The sequence below is a fragment of the Nerophis lumbriciformis genome, linkage group LG33 (assembly GCF_033978685.3).
Source record: "Nerophis lumbriciformis linkage group LG33, RoL_Nlum_v2.1, whole genome shotgun sequence".
NCBI lineage: Eukaryota > Metazoa > Chordata > Actinopteri > Syngnathiformes > Syngnathidae > Nerophis > Nerophis lumbriciformis.
The window spans coordinates 24820001-24839780 of NC_084580.2; the positions used below are offsets into that span (position 1 = coordinate 24820001).

A 19780-nucleotide genomic window follows, 5' to 3' on the forward strand; every position below is an offset into this window, starting at 1 on the left:
TAACAGTTAGCATGTATCAAGTATCAAGTTATATGACTCCAAGATGTAAAATTAGCCCCCAAAATTAGCATGCTAACATGCTATTTGCCCACAATTAAAATGTATGTATGACTGAGATGTAGAGCTGCAAAATTTGCTTAAAAAGTTAGCATGCTAGTATGCTGAAAATAGCATGCTAACAGTTAGCATGCATCCAGCATCAAGTTGTATGACTCTGATATATACAGCTGCAAAATTAGCTTAAAAAGTTAGCATGCTAATATGCAGAAAATGGCATGCTAACAGTTAGCATGTATCAAGTATCAAGTTATATGACTCTGAGATGTAAAATTAGCCCCCCAAAATAGCATGCTAACATGCTAAAGTTATTTTGCCCACAATTAAAATGTATATATGACTGAGATGTAGAGCTGCAAAATTTGCTTAAAAAATTAGCATGCTAATATGCTGAAAATGGCATGCTAACAGTTAGCATGTATCAAGTATCAAGTTATATGACTCTAAGATGTAAATCTAGCCCCCAAAATTAGCATGCTAACATGCTATTTGCCCACAATTAAAATGTATATATGACTGAGATGTTGAGCTGCAAAATTTGCTTAAAAAGTTAGCATGCTAATATGCTGAAAATAGCATGCTAACAGTTAGCATGCATCCAGCATCAAGTTGTATGACTCTGATGTATACAGCTGCAAAATTAGCTTAAAAAGTTAGCATGCTAATATGCAGAAAATGGCATGCTATCAGTTAGCATGTATCAAGTTATATGACTCTGAGATGTAAAATTAGCCCCCCAAAATAGCATGCTAACATGCTAAAGTTATTTTGCCCACAATTAAAATGTATATATGACTGAGATGTAGAGCTGCAAAATTTGCTTAAAAAATTAGCATGCTAATATGCTGAAAATGGCATGCTAACAGTTAGCATGTATCAAGTATCAAGTTATATGACTCTAGGATGTAAAATTAGCCCCCCAAAAATAGCATGCTAACATGCTTAAGTTATTTTGCCCACAATTAAAATGTATATATGACTGAGATGTAGAGCTGCAAAATTTGCTTAAAAAATTAGCATGCTAATATGCTGAAAATGGCATGCTAACAGTTAGCATGTATCAAGTTATATGACTCTAGGATGTAAAATTAGCGCCCCAGAAATAGCATGCTAACATGCTTAAGTTATTTTGCCCACAATTACAATGTGTCACATATTAAATTTTGACTTTGAGGATTACGGCTGAAGAATAAGCTAAAAAAAATTAGCATGCTAGCAATTAGAATACGTCACAAATCAAGCTATATGACTCTGAAAAGTTAGCGTGATAACAATTACAATGTGTCGCATATCAACTTATATGACAGGTGTACAGCTGTAAAATTAGCTAAAAAAGCATGCTAAAGTTAGCATGCTAACTGTTTTTATGTATCAAGTTATATGACTGAGATGTGCAGCTTAAAAAGTTAGCATGCTAATATGCTGAAAATAGCATGCTAACAGTTAGCATGCATCCAGTTTTAAGTTATATGACTCTGATGTGTACAGCTGCAAAATTAGCTTAAAAAGTTAGCATGCTAATATGCTGAAAATGACATGCTAACAGTTAGCATGTATCAAGTATATGACAGGTGTACAGCTGTAAAATTAGCTAAACAAGTTAGCATGCTAATATGCTAAAGTTAGCATGCTAACAGTTTTTATGTAGCAAGTTATATGACTGAGATGTGCAGCTTAAAAAGTTAGCATGCTAATATGCTGAAAATAGCATGCCAACAGTTAGCATGCATCCAGTATTAAGTTATATGACTCTGATGTGTACAGCTGCAAAATTGGCTTAAAAAGTTAGCATGCTTATATGCAAACTGTTAGCATGTATCAGGTATCAAGTTATATGATTCTGAGATGTACGGCTGCAAAATTAGCGCCCCAAAATAGCATGCTAGCATGCAGAGGTTATTATTCCAACAATTAGAATGTGTCACTTATTAAGTAATATGACTTTGAGGTTTACGGCTGAAAAATTAGCTAAAACAATTAGCATGCTAACCTGTTCAAGTTAGCATGCTAACAACTAGAATGTGTCACGTACGGCTGTAACTTTAGCTAAAAAAGTTAGCCTGCTAACAATTAGCATGTGTCAAGTATCCAGTTGATTGACTCTGAGGTGTACGACTGTAAAATTAGCTATAAAAGTTAGCGCGCTAACACGTAGCAGACTCAGCCAAGCTGCTTCTCGGTAATGTTGCAATCTTCAATGCCAGGTAAAGGGGGAAAAAATGCGCTAGCTTGATGCTAACAAACAGTAGATTGGCTCTGCTTTTGACACGCTACTGGTTAGCATTAGCGATTTTACATGGCGATTTCAACACCTTCAAAGTTGTTCACGAAAACTACAGCTAAGTAATAATTGCAATACTTACAGTATTAACACTTTTTGGGGCGCAACACAAGTAACTACAATATCTTGCAAATGGGACTGAGAAAATGCAATAATAAAAACTACTTTTAAAGTTGTTTTGTTTTTGTTTTTTCCCCAGGAAGAAGCCAAATGTTTTCTACTTCAACATCTTCAAGTGTGCCAGTCCTGCCTTGCTCATCAACCTGCACTGCCCAACAACTCAGGTACTCAAGTTTGTTCTGAAGGTACAAAAGCAGAGACCAACACTAACGTTTCATAAATGAGTTCTCACCTTCAGAGGACAAGTTAAATAGCGAAATGCAGAATTACGTTTTTTTTTTTATGAAGGTCTTGTTCCATAAAGTTGTATTCATTTGTTTTACTAAATAGACACAAAATGCATTAAACACTTTTCCACTTTGAAGCTGTCTACATTTCCGGGTGTTGTTGATAAATGGCTTTGGCCTTGCATAGTAGAGTTTTAACTTGCACTTACAGATGTAGCCACCGACTGTAGTGACTTGACAGTGGTTTTCTGAAGTGTTCCCGAGCCCATGTGGTGATATCCTTTACACACTGATGTCGCTTTTTGATGCAGTACCGCCTGAGGGATCCAAGGTCACGGGCATTCAATGTTGGTTTTCGGTCTTTCTCCAGATTCTCTGATGACATTACAGACCGTAGATGGTGAAATCCTTAAATTCCTTGCAAAAGCTGGTTGAGAAATGTTGTCCTTAAACAATTTCCACCCGCATTTATAATAGTAATAATATATTTTATTTGTAAAAAAGTACTTTACATTGTGCAAACAACCTCAAAGTGCTACAGTGTATTGAAAAAAAATAATAATAAAAAGATAATTAAAAAAATAAAATAAAAACTAGAACAGCCTTATAGCTACAACGAGTATGCATATATCTATAAAAATGCTTTTTTAAAAGCATCCACAGTCTGTGGTGCCCTCAGGTGGTCAGGGAGAGCATTCCACAGACTGGGAGCGGCGGAGCAGAAAGCCCGGTCTCCCATAGTTCGTAGCTTTGTCCTCGGAGGTTGGAGGAGGTGTCGTGTGGAAAAAAAGCATCCACAGTCTGTGGTGCCCTCAGGTGGTCAGGGAGAGCATTCCACAGACTGGGAGCGGCGGAGCAGAAAGCCCGGTCTCCCATAGTTCGTAGCTTTGTCCTCGGAGGTTGGAGGAGGTGTCGTGTGGAAAAAAAAGCATCCACAGTCTGTGGTGCCCTCAGGTGGTCAGGGAGAGCATTCCACAGACTGGGAGCGGCGGAGCAGAAAGCCCGGTCTCCCATAGTTCGTAGCTTTGTCCTCGGAGGTTGGAGGAGGTGTCGTGTGGAAAAAAAGCATCCACAGTCTGTGGTGCCCTCAGGTGGTCAGGGAGAGCATTCCACAGACTGGGAGCGGCGGAGCAGAAAGCCCGGTCTCCCATAGTTCGTAGCTTTGTCCTCGGAGGTTGGAGGAGGTGTCGTGTGGAAAAAAAGCATCCACAGTCTGTGGTGCCCTCAGGTGGTCAGGGAGAGCATTCCACAGACTGGGAGCGGCGGAGCAGAAAGCCCGGTCTCCCATAGTTCGTAGCTTTGTCCTCGGAGGCTGGAGGAGGTGTCGTGTGGAAAAAAAGCATCCACAATCTGTGGTGCCCTCAGGTGGTCAGGGAGAGCATTCCACAGACTGGGAGCGGCGGAGCAGAAAGCTCGGTCTCCCATAGTTCGTAGCTTTGTCCTCGGAGGTTGGAGGAGGTGTCGTGTGGGAAAAAAAGCATCCACAGTCTGTGGTGCCCTCAGGTGGTCAGGGAGAGCATTCCACAGACTGGGAGCGGCGGAGCAGAAAGCCCGGTCTCCCATAGTTCGTAGCTTTGTCCTCGGAGGTTGGAGGAGGTGTCGTGTGGGAAAAAAAGCATCCACAGTCTGTGGTGCTCTCAGGTGGTCAGGGAGAGCATTCCACAGACTGGGAGCGGCGGAGCAGAAAGCCCGGTCTCCCATAGTTCGTAGCTTTGTCCTCGGAGGTTGGAGGAGGTGTCGTGTGGAAAAAAAGCATCCACAGTCTGTGGTGCCCTCAGGTGGTCAGGGAGAGCATTCCACAGACTGGGAGCGGCGGAGCAGAAAGCCCGGTCTCCCATAGTTCGTAGCTTTGTCCTCGGAGGTTGGAGGAGGTGTCGTGTGGGAAAAAAAGCATCCACAGTCTGTGGTGCCCTCAGGTGGTCAGGGAGAGCATTCCACAGACTGGGAGCGGCGGGGCAGAAAGCCCGGTCTACCATAGATCGTAGCTTTGTCCTCGGAGGTTGGAGGAGGTGTCGTGTGGAAAAAAAGCATCCACAGTCTGTGGTGCCCTCAGGTGGTCAGGGAGAGCATTCCACAGACTGGGAGCGGCGGAGCAGAAAGCCCGGTCTCCCATAGTTCGTAGCTTTGTCCTCGGAGGTTGGAGGAGGTGTCGTGTGGAAAAAAAGCATCCACAGTCTGTGGTGCCCTCAGGTGGTCAGGGAGAGCATTCCACAGACTGGGAGCGGCGGAGCAGAAAGCCCGGTCCCCCATAGTTCGTAGCTTTGTCCTCGGAGGTTGGAGGAGGTGTCGTGTGGAAAAAAAAGCATCCACAGTCTGTGGTGCCCTCAGGTGGTCAGGGAGAGCATTCCACAGACTGGGAGCGGCGGAGCAGAAAGCCCGGTCTCCCATAGTTCGTAGCTTTGTCCTCGGAGGTTGGAGGAGGTGTCGTGTGGGAAAAAAAGCATCCACAGTCTGTGGTGCCCTCAGGTGGTCAGGGAGAGCATTCCACAGACTGGGAGCGGCGGAGCAGAAAGCCCGGTCTCCCATAGTTCGTAGCTTTGTCCTCGGAGGTTGGAGGAGGTGTCGTGTGGAAAAAAAGCATCCACAGTCTGTGGTGCCCTCAGGTGGTCAGGGAGAGCATTCCACAGACTGGGAGCGGCGGAGCAGAAAGCCCGGTCTCCCATAGTTCGTAGCTTTGTCCTCGGAGGTTGGAGGAGGTGTCGTGTGGGAAAAAAAGCATCCACAGTCTGTGGTGCCCTCAGGTGGTCAGGGAGAGCATTCCACAGACTGGGAGCGGCGGAGCAGAAAGCCCGGTCTCCCATAGTTCGTAGCTTTGTCCTCGGAGGTTGGAGGAGGTGTCGTGTGGAAAAAAAAAGCATCCACAGTCTGTGGTGCCCTCAGGTGGTCAGGGAGAGCATTCCACAGACTGGGAGCGGCGGAGCAGAAAGCCCGGTCTCCCATAGTTCGTAGCTTTGTCCTCGGAGGTTGGAGGAGGTTAGCCTGTCCGGAGTGGAGGTGTCGTGTGGAGGATTTGGGGGTGACTAGTGCTTTGAGGTAGAGGGGGGCATTTCCATGGAGGCTTAAACTTATTGCATATAGGAAAGTGCACTGTTAAACTTGTCACCCTAAACCGGAATCTAATGCGGCTCACGGCACCGGTTTAACATGCCTGGTCCAGCCTCTGCTTTCGTTTCTACCCAGGGCTCGAACCTAGGTCTGCCGAATGAGAGTCGAGAGGCGGTGTCAATTCGGAGTCCAGCCCAAGTTCTTAAGGTGTCAGGGAGTGAGGTTTACCAAGGTCCACAGGAGCACAGCTGCACTGGTTGGCCACCGTTAAACTTGTCACCCTAAACTGGACTCCAATGTGGCTCACGGTACCGGTTTAGTCTTCCTAGTCCAGCCTCTGCTTCCTTTTCTACCCAGTGCTCAAACCTGGGTCTTCCGAATAAGAACCGAAAGGCAGTGTCAATTCGTAGTCCAGCGCAAGCTCTTAAGGTGTCAAGGAGTGAGATTTACCAACGTCCACACAAGCACAGCTGCAGTGGTTGGTCTCCGTGGGTTAGTAGTAGACCTACCGATCTCAGGGCGGAGACTCTTAACACAAGGCCACCGAGCAGGTCCCTGGGTTTAGTCAAAGTGCAAAAATCAGTCATGGTTTTACGACAATGAACATTTGAAACGGTAGTACTCACCGTCTAGAGTTTTACCACGGTCTATCATTAATCAATCGTTACAAGACATTGATGACTTAGTAGGATTTTCTGTGTCTTTGTTTCAGATTTGTGTGTCCGAGTGTCCTGACCGACTCGCAACTTATTCTGAGATGCAGCTGCAGCACAAACTCGGCAACACGTACTGGGATTACTACAAAGACTTCTGTAAACCTGGCTTCGATCATCCTGAGAAGGTAGCATCCCTGGAATCAACACTAAATGACCGTTACGGTGCAGGTCCCTAACACCCTGTACTGACTTGGGAGCTCGGGCTTTTAGCTCAGGGCCTAACGCACTCGACTCTCATTCAAAAGACCCAGGATCAAGAACAGGGTGGAATGGAAACGGGGGGCTGAACCGGTGGTGCCGTGACCCGGAGAGAGAGTATGGCCAACTCGATTTCAAAGTTGCCCCCACGTGAGGAGCTTTTGACCAATGATTTAGGAGATCCTCTGGCCATACTCTCTCTGGTTGGTCAAAATCCCCTCACATAGTCTCTCTATACATGACTCTGAGCCGGATGAGAGTGAGGTTTAGGGGTGTAAGTGCAACCAACACCAGCCAGCGCTAGGCACCGAGCTAAAAGTGTCAAGTAAAGTGTTTTACCAACGTCCACACGAGCACAGGCACCGGCTTAACCCGCCTGGTCCAGCCACTGCTCCCGTTTTCACCCAGGGCTCAAGCCTGGGGCTTCCGAATAAGAACCGAACGGCAGTGTCAACTCGGAGTCCAGCGCAAGCTCTTCAGGTGTCAGGGAGTGAGGTTTACCAAGGTCCACACGAGCTCAGCTGCACTGGTTGGCCACTGTTAAACGTGTCACCCTAAACTGGACTCCAATGTGGCTCACAGTACCGGTTTAGTCTTCCTAGTCCAGCCTCTGCTTCCGTTTCCACCTCGGGCTCAAACCTGGGTCTTCCGAATAAGAACCAAAAGGCAGTGTCAATTCGGAGTCCAGCGCAAGCTCTTAAGGTGTCAAGGAGTGAGGTTTACCAAAGTCAACACAAGCACAGCTGCCCTGGCTTTCTACCCTAAACCTCACTGTCATCCAGGTCACGGCACCGGCTTAACCTGCCTGGTCCAGCCCCTGCTTCCGTTTGCACCCAGGGTTCGAACCTAGGGAGCGAGGTTTACCAACATCCGCACAAGCAGAACTGCACTGGTTGGCCTCTGTTAAACTTGTCACCCTAAACCGGAATCTAATGCGGCTCACGGCACCGGTTTAACATGCCTGGTGCAGCCTCTGCTTCCGTTTCTACCCAGGGCTCGAACCTAGGTCTGCCAAATGAGAGTCGAGAGGCGGTGTCAATTCGGAGTCCAGCCCAAGTTCTTAAGGTGTCAGGGAGTGAGGTTTACCGAGGTCCACAGGAGCACAGCTGCACTGGTTGGCCACCGTTAAACTTGTCACCCTAAACTGGACTCCAATGTGGCTCACGGTACCGGTTTAGTCTTCCTAGTCCAGCCTCTGCTTCCTTTTCTACCCAGGGCTCAAACCTGGGTCTTCCGAATAAGAACCGAAAAGCAGTATCAACTCGGAGTCCAGCGCAAGCTCTTAAGCTGTCAAGAAGTGAGGTTTACCAACGTCCACACGAGCACAGCTGCATTGGTTGGTCTCCGTTAAACTTGTCACCCTAAACCGGACTCTAATGTGGTTCACGGCACCGGTTTAGTCTTCCTACTCCAGCCTCTGCTTCCGTTTCCACCTAGGGCTCAAGCTTGGGTCTTCCGAATAAAAACCGAAAGGCGGTGTCAACTCGGAGTCCAGCGCAAGCTCTTAAGCTGTCAAGAAGTGAGGTTTACCAACGTCCACACGAGCACAGCTGCACTGGTTGGCCATCGTTAAACTTGTCACCCTAAACTGGACTCCAATGTGGCTCACGGTACCGGTTTAGTCTTCCTAGTCCAGCCTCTGCTTCCTTTTCTACCCAGTGCTCAAACCTGGGTCATCCGAATAAGAACCGAAAGGCAGTGTCAATTCGTAGTCCAGCGCAAGCTCTTAAGGTGTCAAGGAGTGAGATTTACCAACGTCCACACAAGCACAGCTGCATTGGTTGGTCTCCGTTAAACTTGTCACCCTAAACCGGACTCTAATGTGGCTCACGGCACCGGTTTAGTCTTCCTACTCCAGCCTCTGCTTCCGTTTCCACCTCGGGCTCAAGCCTGGGTCTTCCGAATAAAAACCAAAAGGCAGTGTCAATTCGGAGTCCAGCGCAAGCTCTTAAGGTGTCAAGGAGTGAGGTTTACCAAAGTCAACACAAGCACAGCTGCCCTGGCTTTCTACCCTAAACCTCACTGTCAACCAGGTCACGGCACCGGCTTAACCTGCCTGGTCCAGCCCCTGCTTCCGTTTGCACCCAGGGTTCGAACCTAGGGAGCGAGGTTTACCAACATCCGCACAAGCAGAACTGCACTGGTTGGCCTCTGTTAAACTTGTCACCCTAAACCGGAATCTAATGCGGCTCACGGCACCGGTTTAACATGCCTGGTGCAGCCTCTGCTTCCGTTTCTACCCAGGGCTCGAACCTGGGTCTGCCGAATGAGAGTCGAGAGGCGGTGTCAATTCGGAGTCCAGCCCAAGTTCTTAAGGTGTCAGGGAGTGAGGTTTACCAAGGTCCACAGGAGCACAGCTGCACTGGTTGGCCACCGTTAAACTTGTCACCCTAAACTGGACTCCAATGTGGCTCACGGTACCGGTTTAGTCTTCCTAGTCCAGCCTCTGCTTCCTTTTCTACCCAGTGCTCAAACCTGGGTCTTCCGAATAAGAACCGAAAGGCAATGTCAATTCGGAGTCCAGCGCAAGCTCTTAAGGTGTCAAGGAGTGAGGTTTACCAAAGTCAACACAAGCACAGCTGCCCTGGCTTTCTACCCTAAACCTCACTGTCAACCAGGTCACGGCACCGGCTTAACCTGCCTGGTCCAGCCCCTGCTTCCGTTTGCACCCAGGGTTTGAACCTATGGAGCGAGGTTTACCAACATCCGCACAAGCAGAACTGCACTGGTTGGCCTCTGTTTAACTTGTCACCCTAAACCGGAATCTAATGCGGCTCACGGCACCGGTTTAACATGCCTGGTCCAGCCTCTGCTTCCGTTTCTACCCAGGGCTCAAACCTGGGTCTTCCGAATAAGAACCGAAAGGCAGTGTCAATTCGTAGTCCAGCGCAAGCTCTTAAGGTGTCAAGGAGTGAGATTTACCAACGTCCACCCAAGCACAGCTGCATTGGTTGGTCTCCGTTAAACTTGTCACCCTAAACCGGACTCTAATGTGGTTCACGGCACCGGTTTAGTCTTCCTACTCCAGCCTCTGCTTCCGTTTCCAACTAGGGCTCAAGCTTGGGTCTTCCGAATAAAAACCGAAAGGCGGTGTCAACTCGGAGTCCAACGCAAGCTCTTAAGCTGTCAAGGAGTGAGGGTTACCAAAGTCCACACGAACACAGCTGCCCTGGCATTCTACCCTAAAACACACTTTCATCCAGGTCACGGCACCGGCTTAACCTGCCTGGTCCAGCCCCTGCTTCCGTTTGCACCAAGGGTTCGGACCTAGGGAGCGAGGTTTACCAACATCCACACAAGCACAGCTGCACTGGTTGGCCTCTGTTAAACTTGTCACCCTAAACCGGGCTCAAACATGGGTCTTCTGAATAAGGGTTGAGAGGTGGTGTCAACTCGAAGTCCAGCACACCTAGCCTCCATTACACTCGCCACCCTAAGCCAGACTCAAATCCGGGTCACAGCACCGGTTTAACCTGCCTGGTCCAGCCCCTGTTTTCATTCCACCCGGGGATCGAACCTGGGTCTTTCGAATCAGAGTCAAGAAGTGTGTCAACTGGGCGTCTGGCCTAAGTTCTCAAGGTGTCAGGGAGTGAGGTCTACCAAGGTGGACTCTGCAAACATACAAGTACTAACATCATTGCAAGTGATCCTTTTAGACCCACGGTCTTTCTCCACTAAGTATTAGTATTTTGATTCATGACACTTCCATCTGGAAGAAGACCAAAACTCTCCTCCTGAGTGAAAAGACTGGTCAGGAACCTAAGTAGGCTCAAGTCTGCCACCACCTGGACAGTTCTGGTGTCACACTGCTGTTTTGTGTGTGGTGAGTTTGTTTATGTTTGGACTCTTGCAGGCTGTGTCTCAGGTCCTGAGAGACCAGGACTGTCCCTCCATGATTGTGCCAAGTAGACCATGTGAGGACCACGCCCACTTCTTCTATGATGTCATTGTTTTCATGTGTGGGTCTGTGTGTGTGTCTGTGTGGGTCTGTGTGTCAGATCTTCACAGGTGTCTCCCAGATGTCCTCAGTCTGAATAAGACCAAGTCCAAAGACCTTCTTGGAACCACACAAAGTGTCACCAACCTCCAAGACCTCTCCAAGTATTGGTCTCACTTTTTTATACCACATGTTTTTATTCTCATGGGTACTCGATGAAGACTCATGTTTCACTGACTCACGGGTACTTGATGAAGACTCATGTTTCACTGACTCACGGGTACTTGATGAATGCTCATGTTTCACTGACTCATAGGTACTTGATGAAGACTCATGTTTTACTGACTCATAGGTACTTGATGAAGACTCATGTTTCACTGACTCATAGGTACTCGATGAAGACTCATGTTTCACTGACTCATAGGTACTTGAAGACTCATGTTTCACTGACTCATTGGTACTTGATAAAGACTCATGTTTTACTGACTCACAAGTACTCGATGAAGACTCATGTTTCATTGACTCATAGGTACTTGATGAAGACTCATGTTTCACTGACTCATAGGTACTTGATGAAGACTCATGTTTCACTGACTCATAGGTACTCGATGAAGACTCATGTTTCACTGACTCATAGGTCCTGGATGAAGACCCATGTTTCACTGACTCATAGGTACTCGATGAAGACTCATGTTTCACTGACTCATAGGTACTTGATGAAGACTCATGTTTTACTGACTCGTAGGTACTCGATGAAGACTCATGTTTCACTGACTCATAGGTACTTGATGAAGACTCATGTTTCACTGACTCATAAGTACTCGATGAAGACTCATGTTTCACTTACTCATAGGTACTTGATGAAGACTCATGTTTCACTGACTCATAGGTACTCGATGAAGACTCATGTTTCACTGACTCATAGGTACTTGATGAAGACTCATGTTTCACTGACTCATAGGTACTCGATGAAGACTCATGTTTCACTTACTCATAGGTACTCGATGAAGACTCATTTTTCACTGACTCATAGGTACTCGATGAAGACTCATGTATCACTGACTCATAGGTCCTGGATGAAGACTCATGTTTCACTGACTCATAGGTATTTGATGAAGACTCATGTTTCACTGACTCATAGGTACTCGATGAAGACTCATGTTTCACTGACTCATAGGTACTCGATGAAGACTCATGTTTCATTGACTCATAGGTCCTGGATGAAGACTCATGTTTCACTGACTCATAGGTATTTGATGAAGACTCATGTTTCACTGACTCATAGGTACTTGATGAAGACTCATGTTTTACTGACTCGTAGGTACTCGATGAAGACTCATGTTTCACTGACTCATAGGTACTCGATGAAGACTCATGTTTCACTGACTCATAGGTACTTGATGAAGACTCATGTTTCACTGACTCATAAGTACTCCATGAAGACTCATGTTTCACTGACTCATAGGTACTCGATGAAGACTCATGTTTCACTGACTCATAGGTACTTGATGAAGACTCATGTTTCACTGACTCATAGGTACTCGATGAAGACTCATGTTTCACTGACTCATAGGTACTCGATGAAGACTCATGTTTCACTGACTCATAGGTACTCGATGAAGACTCATGTTTCACTGACTCATAGGTACTTGATGAAGACTCATGTTTTACTGACTCGTAGGTACTCGATGAAGACTCATGTTTCACTGACTCATAGGTACTTGATGAAGACTCATGTTTCACTGACTCATAAGTACTCGATGAAGACTCATGTTTCACTTACTCATAGGTACTTGATGAAGACTCATTTTTCACTGACTCATAGGTACTTGATGAAGACTCATGTTTCACTGACTCATAGGTACTTGATGAAGACTCATGTTTCACTGACTCATAGGTACTTGATGAAGACTCATGTTTCACTGACTCATAGGTACTTGATGAAGACTCATGTTTCACTGACTCATAGGTACTTGATGAAGACTCATGTTTCACTGACTCATAGGTACTCGATGAAGACTCATGTTTCACTGACTCATAGGTACTTGATGAAGACTCATGTTTCACTGACTCATAGGTACTTGATGAAGACTCATGTTTCACTGACTCATAGGTACTCGATGAAGACTCATGTTTCACTTACTCATAGGTACTCCATGAAGACTCATTTTTCACTGACTCATAGGTACTCGATGAAGACTCATGTATCACTGACTCATAGGTACTTGATGAAGACTCATGTTTCACTGACTCATAGGTCCTGGATGAAGACTCATGTTTCACTGACTCATAGGTATTTGATGAAGACTCATGTTTCACTGAATCATAGGTCCTCGATGAAGACTCATGTTTCACGGACTCATAGGTACTTGATGAAGACTCATGTTTCATTGACTCATAGGTACTTGATGAAGACTCATGTTTCACTGACTCGTAGGTCCTCGATGAAGACTCATGTTTCACTGACTCATAGGTACTTGATGAAGACTCATGTTTCACTGACTCATAGGTCCTGGATGAAGACTCATGTTTCACTGACTCATAGGTACTTGATGAAGACTCATGTTTCACTGACTCATAGGTACTTGATGAAGACTCATGTTTCACTGACTCATAGGTACTTGATGAAGACTCATGTTTCACTGACTCATAGGTACTCGATGAAGACTCATGTTTCACTGACTCATAGGTACTTGATGAAGACTCATGTTTCACTGACTCATAGGTACTTGATGAAGACTCATGTTTCACTGACTCATAGGTACTCGATGAAGACTCATGTTTCACTTACTTATAGGTACTCCATGAAGACTCATTTTTCACTGACTCATAGGTACTCGATGAAGACTCATGTATCACTGACTCATAGGTACTTGATGAAGACTCATGTTTCACTGACTCATAGGTCCTGGATGAAGACTCATGTTTCACTGACTCATAGGTATTTGATGAAGACTCATGTTTCACTGAATCATAGGTCCTCGATGAAGACTCATGTTTCACGGACTCATAGGTACTTGATGAAGACTCATGTTTCATTGACTCATAGGTACTTGATGAAGACTCATGTTTCACTGACTCGTAGGTCCTCGATGAAGACTCATGTTTCACTGACTCATAGGTACTTGATGAAGACTCATGTTTCACTGACTCATAGGTCCTGGATGAAGACTCATGTTTCACTGACTCATAGGTACTTGATGAAGACTCATGTTTCACTGACTCATAAGTACTCAGAGAAGACTCGGGGTCCACTGACTCATAGGTACTCGATGAAGACTCCTGTTTCACTGACTCACGGGTACTCGATGAAAACTCATGTTTCACTGACTCATAGGTCCTCGATGAAGACTCATGTTTCACTTACTCATAGGTACTCGATGAAGACTCATGTTTCACTGACTCGTAGGTCCTCGATGAAGACTCATGTTTCACTGACTCATAGGTACTCGATGAAGACTCATGTTTCACTGACTCATAGGTACTTGATGAAGACTCATGTTTCACTGACTCATAGGTCCTCGATGAAGACTCATGTTTCACTGACTCATAGGTACTCGATGAAGACTCATGTTTCACTGACTCATAGGTACTTGATGAAGACTCATGTTTCACTGACTCATAGGTACTCGATAAAGACTCAGGTTTCAGTGACTCATGGGTACCTCAATGATAACTCAGGTTTCACTGATTCATGGGTACTCGATGAAGACTCAGGCTTCAGTGATTCATTCTACTTGATGAAGACTCAGGTTTCACTGACTCACGGGTACTTGACGAAGACTCGGATTTCATTGACTGACACGTACTCGATGAAGACTTAGGTTTCACTCACTCACGGGAACTTGATAAAGACTCGGGTTTTACTGACCCACGGCTACTTGGTGAAGACTCAGATTTCAGGGTACTTGATGAATCCTCAAGCTGTGCATGCGTTGTATGTATGTATATATACATGTATATATATATATATATATATATATATATATATATATGTGTATATATGTGTATATATATATATATATATGTATGTGTGGGGAAAAAAATCACAAGACTATTTCATCTCTACAGGCCTGTTTCATGAGGGGGGGGTTCCCTCAATCATCAGGAGATTTTAATGGGAGCATTCGCATAACATGGTTTATATAGGGCACAGAGTGGGTGGGTACAGGCTGGCGTAGGGGCGTGGTGATTGGCTCATGTGTTACCTAGGAGGTGTTTCCGTCTGTGGCGGCATGCTGTTACAATTTCGCTGCGCTTGTTGAAGGATGACAGGTCTGGACGGTAAATAATAAACAGTTTCTCTTTCAAGCATAGGTTGCATCTTTTATTACCACTATTGTAAGGTGTGCTGGATGCAAGAATTTGCCATGTTATTGAATATTCAACATTATTGTCTTTGAGGTCCCAAATGTGTTTGCTGAGTTCTGTGGTATTTCGCAGGTTTTGGTTTCTGAAAGAAGCCTTGTGATTGTTCCATCTGGTTTTGAATTCTCCCTCGGTTAATCCTACATATGTGTCGGATGTGTTAATGTCCTTGCGTGTTACCTTAGATTGGTAGACAACTGATGTTTGTAAGCACCCCCCGTTGAGAGGGCAATCAGGTTTCTTTCGACAGTTACAGCCTTTGTTGGTTTTGGAGTCGCTCTGTCCGGGGGCCGACGGCTCATTTGCAATTGTTTTGTTGTGGTTTGAGATGATTTGTCGTATATTGTTCATGCAGCTGTAGCTCAATTTAATGTTGTTCTTGTTGAATACTTTTCTTAGGGTGTTGTCTTTGGGAAAGTGTTTGTCAATCAGATTGAGGAATTTGTGTCCAATGTTAGTTGAGACGTTTTTGCTGTATGGGGGGTTGTACCAGATGATGTCGTTTCGTTTTCTGTTCTTTTTTGGCTGGTTTCCTGGCGTGGGTTCATAGGTGAAGGTGAAATTGTATGCGCTTTCATCAAGGGCTTTTTGGTACGGGGGGGTATATATATAAATAAATATATTTACATATGTATGTATATATGTATATGTTAGCTTCTATTCAGACGTGTACGTGTCATGTTTGCAGACAACTACGAGGACTAGTGGACACTCAGCAGTTAGGACAGGAGATAGTGGAAGATTATGCCGAGTCCTGGCCTTGGATTCTTGTGTATAAACACACACACACACACACACACACACACACACACACACACACACACACACACACACACACACACACACACACACACACACACACACACACACACAAACAAGACGATTACCTTGAATATTTCTCCTCATCACTGGGTTTGCAGAAGTCTGCTGATGTCCTGGTTCTTCAGCCTGCTCTTCATGGTGCTGCTCAGGTTCACCGCCCAGCTGCTGCTGTGGACCACCATCATGGCCGTCACACTCCTTCTGTCCTACGGTATGGTCTCCCTCTGGGACTCCATTGCATTGATCGTGTGACCATGCAGGTCTGTGGTTCTGTGTGACCATGCAGGTCTGTGGTTCTGTGCCTCGGAGTTGACCCAGCTGGCACGGAGCCAAGGTTCTGAGGTGTCCATGGTGGAAGTGGGCCTGCAGACGGATATCAAAGTCTATCTGCAGCTCAAGCAAACCTGGATCATTTTATGCAAGTCTTGGCTTCTCTTGTTCACATCTGATCATGGTATTGATTCCATATCGGCAAAAAGCTCCCACTGTATAAAATATTATTATTATTATTATTTTTGCCTACATCTCCCATAGCATCAAAGTATGTGGGGTCTTTTTTTATATTTTTTATATATTATTATCATTATTGTAATTATAATAATAATAATAATTATTATTATTATTACTATTATTTTCATTATTATTATTTTTATAGTTTGCATTAACATACATGTCATATTTTTTATTAGTCCTATTATTTTCCTTATTATTATTATTTTTATAATTATTATCATGTCATATTTAAAATACATTATAATTATTATCATCATTATTATTTTAATATGATAATTATTGCTATTATTTTTATTATTATGATTATTATTATCATACATGTCATATTTAACATACATGATCACTATTATTATTATTATTATTATTATTGCTACTATTTTCCTTAATATTGTTAATTTTATGATTATAATATCATACATGTCATATTTAAATTACATTATTATTATTATCATTATGATTATCATTTTCATAATTTTTAAATACATTATTATTATTTTTGTATTATTATTGTTATACATGTCATATTTAAAATACATTATTATTACTATTATTGCTATTATTATTTTTGATTATTATTGTCATTCATGTCATATTTAAAATACATTATTTTTATTATTTTTTTTAAATTATTATTGTCATACATGTCATATTTAAAATACACAATTTTTTCTATTATTGTCATACATGTCATATTTAAAATACATTATTATCATTATTATTATTATTATTATTGCTATTATGTTTTTGATTATTATTGTCATACATGTCATATTTAAAATACATTATTTTTATATTATTTATTATTATTGTCATACATGTCATATTTAAAATACATTATCTGTATTATTATTTGTGATTATTATTGTCATAATAATAATAATAATAATAACTGGGATTTATATAGCGCTTTTCTAAGTACCCAAAGTCGCTTTACATGTAGGTAGTCATACATGTCATATTTAAAATACATTAATATTATTATTATTATTATTATTATTGCTATTATTATTATTTTTGATTATTATTTTAATTTATTTCATATTTAAAATACATTATTATTTGTATTATTTTTTTTATTGTCATACATGTAATATTTAAAATACATTATTTGTATTATTATTTTTGGTTATTATTGTCATACATGTCATATTTAAAATACATTACTATTATTATTATTTTTTTATTATTGTTATACATGTCATATTTAAAATACATTATCATTATTATTATTATTATTATTATTATTATTATTGCTATTATTATTATTATTTTTGATTATTATTGTCATTCATGTCATATTTAAAATACATTATTATTTGTATGATTATTATTGCTGTATTATTATTATAGTTATTATAGTCATACATGTCATATTTAAAATACACTAATTTTATTATTATTGTCATACATGTCCTATTTAAAATACATTATTATTATTATTATTGCTATTATGTTTTTGATTATTATTGTCATACATGTCATATTTAAAATACATTATTTGTATTATTATTATTTATTATTATTGTCATACATGTCATATTTAAAATACATTATTATTATTGTTATTATTATTATTGCTATTATTGTTTTTTTTTATTATTATTGTCATTCATGTCATATTTAAAATACATTATTATTTGTATGATTATTATTGTTATGTTATTATAATTATTATTGTCATACATGTCATATTTAAAATACACTAATTTTATTATTATTGTCATACATGTCCTATTTAAAATACATTATTATTATTATTATTATTGCTATTATGTTTTTGATTATTATTGTCATACATGTCATATTTAAAATACATTATTTTTTATTATTATTATTTATTATTATTGTCATACATGTCATATTTAAAATACTTTTTTTTTTTAAATTATTATTGTCATACGTCATATTTAAAATACATTATTTGTATTATTATTTTTTATTATTGTCATACATGTCATATTTAAAATACATTAATATTATTGTTATTATTATTATTATTGCTATTATTATTATTATTTATTATTATTGTCATTCATGTCATATTTAAAATACATTATTATTTGTATAATTATTATTGCTATATTATTATAATTATTGTCATACATGTCATATTTAAAATACATTATTATTATTATTATCATTATTGCTATTATATTTTTGATTATTTTTGTCATACATGTCATATTTAAAATACATTATTTTTATTATTATTATTATTATTGTCATACATGTCATATTTAAAATACATTATTTTTATTATTATTATTGATCATTATTGTCATACATGTCATATTTAAAATAAATTATTGTTATTATTATTATTATTATTATTGCTATTATTATTATTTTGGATTATTATTGTAATTTATTTCATATTTAAAATACATTATTATTTGTATTATTATTCTTTTTATTGTCATACATGTCATATTTAAAATACATTATATTATTATTATTATTATTATTGCTATTATGTTTTTGATTATTATTGTCATACATGTCATATTTAAAATACATTATTTTTATATTATTTATTATTATTGTCATACATGTCATATTTAAAATACATTATTTGTATTATTATTTGTGATTATTATTGTCGTCCATCCATCCATCCATTTTCTACCGCTTATTCCCTTTGGGGTCGCGGGGGGCGCTGGAGCCTATCTCAGCTACAATCGGGCGGAAGGCGGGGTACACCCTGGACAAGTCACCACCTCAACGCAGGGCCAACACAGATAGACAGACAACATTCACACTCACATCCACACACTAGGGCCAATTTAGTGTTGTACATGTCATATTTAAAATACATTATTATTATTATTATTATTATTGATATTATTATTTTTGATTATTATTGTAATTTATTTCATATTTAAAATACATTATTATTTGTATTTTTTTTTTTATCGTCATACATGTAATATTTAAAATACATTATTTGTATTATTATTTTTGGTTATTATTGTCATACATGTCATATTTAAAATACATTACTATTATTATTATTTTTTATTATTGTTATACATGTCATGTTTAAAATACATTATTATTATTATTATAATTATTATTATTGCTATTATTATTATTATTATTATTATTTTTGATTATTATTGTCATTCATGTCATATTTAAAATACATTATTATTTGTATGATTATTATTGCTGTATTATTATTATAGTTATTATAGTCATACATGTCATATTTAAAATACATTATTATTATTATTTTGGATTATTATTGTCATACATGTCATATTTAAAATACATTATTTGTATTATTATTTTTTATTATTGTCATACATGTCATATTTAAAATAAATTATTATTATTGTTATTATTATTATTATTATTGCTATTATTATTGTTTTTTATTATTATTGTCATTCATGTCATATTTAAAATACATTATTATTTGTATAATTATTATTGCTATATTATTATAATTATTATTGTCATACATGTCATATTTAAAATACATTATCATTATTAT

The 19780-nt window shown here is 40.4% G+C and overlaps 1 protein-coding gene across 1 annotated transcript in view; it reads left to right on the top strand.

Annotated features, from left to right (window-relative positions):
- Positions 1 to 19780, top strand: part of LOC133575658 (choline transporter-like protein 5-A) — a 61710-nt gene that overhangs the window by 3095 nt on the left and 38835 nt on the right. Inside the window, exons 4-10 of the mRNA XM_061928363.1 lie at positions 2538 to 2622; positions 6443 to 6571; positions 10498 to 10558; positions 10643 to 10745; positions 15638 to 15721; positions 15870 to 15982; positions 16058 to 16189. Coding sequence (XP_061784347.1) covers positions 2538 to 2622; positions 6443 to 6571; positions 10498 to 10558; positions 10643 to 10745; positions 15638 to 15721; positions 15870 to 15982; positions 16058 to 16189 — 707 coding nt within the window. The remainder of the gene's footprint in view (positions 1 to 2537; positions 2623 to 6442; positions 6572 to 10497; positions 10559 to 10642; positions 10746 to 15637; positions 15722 to 15869; positions 15983 to 16057; positions 16190 to 19780) is intronic.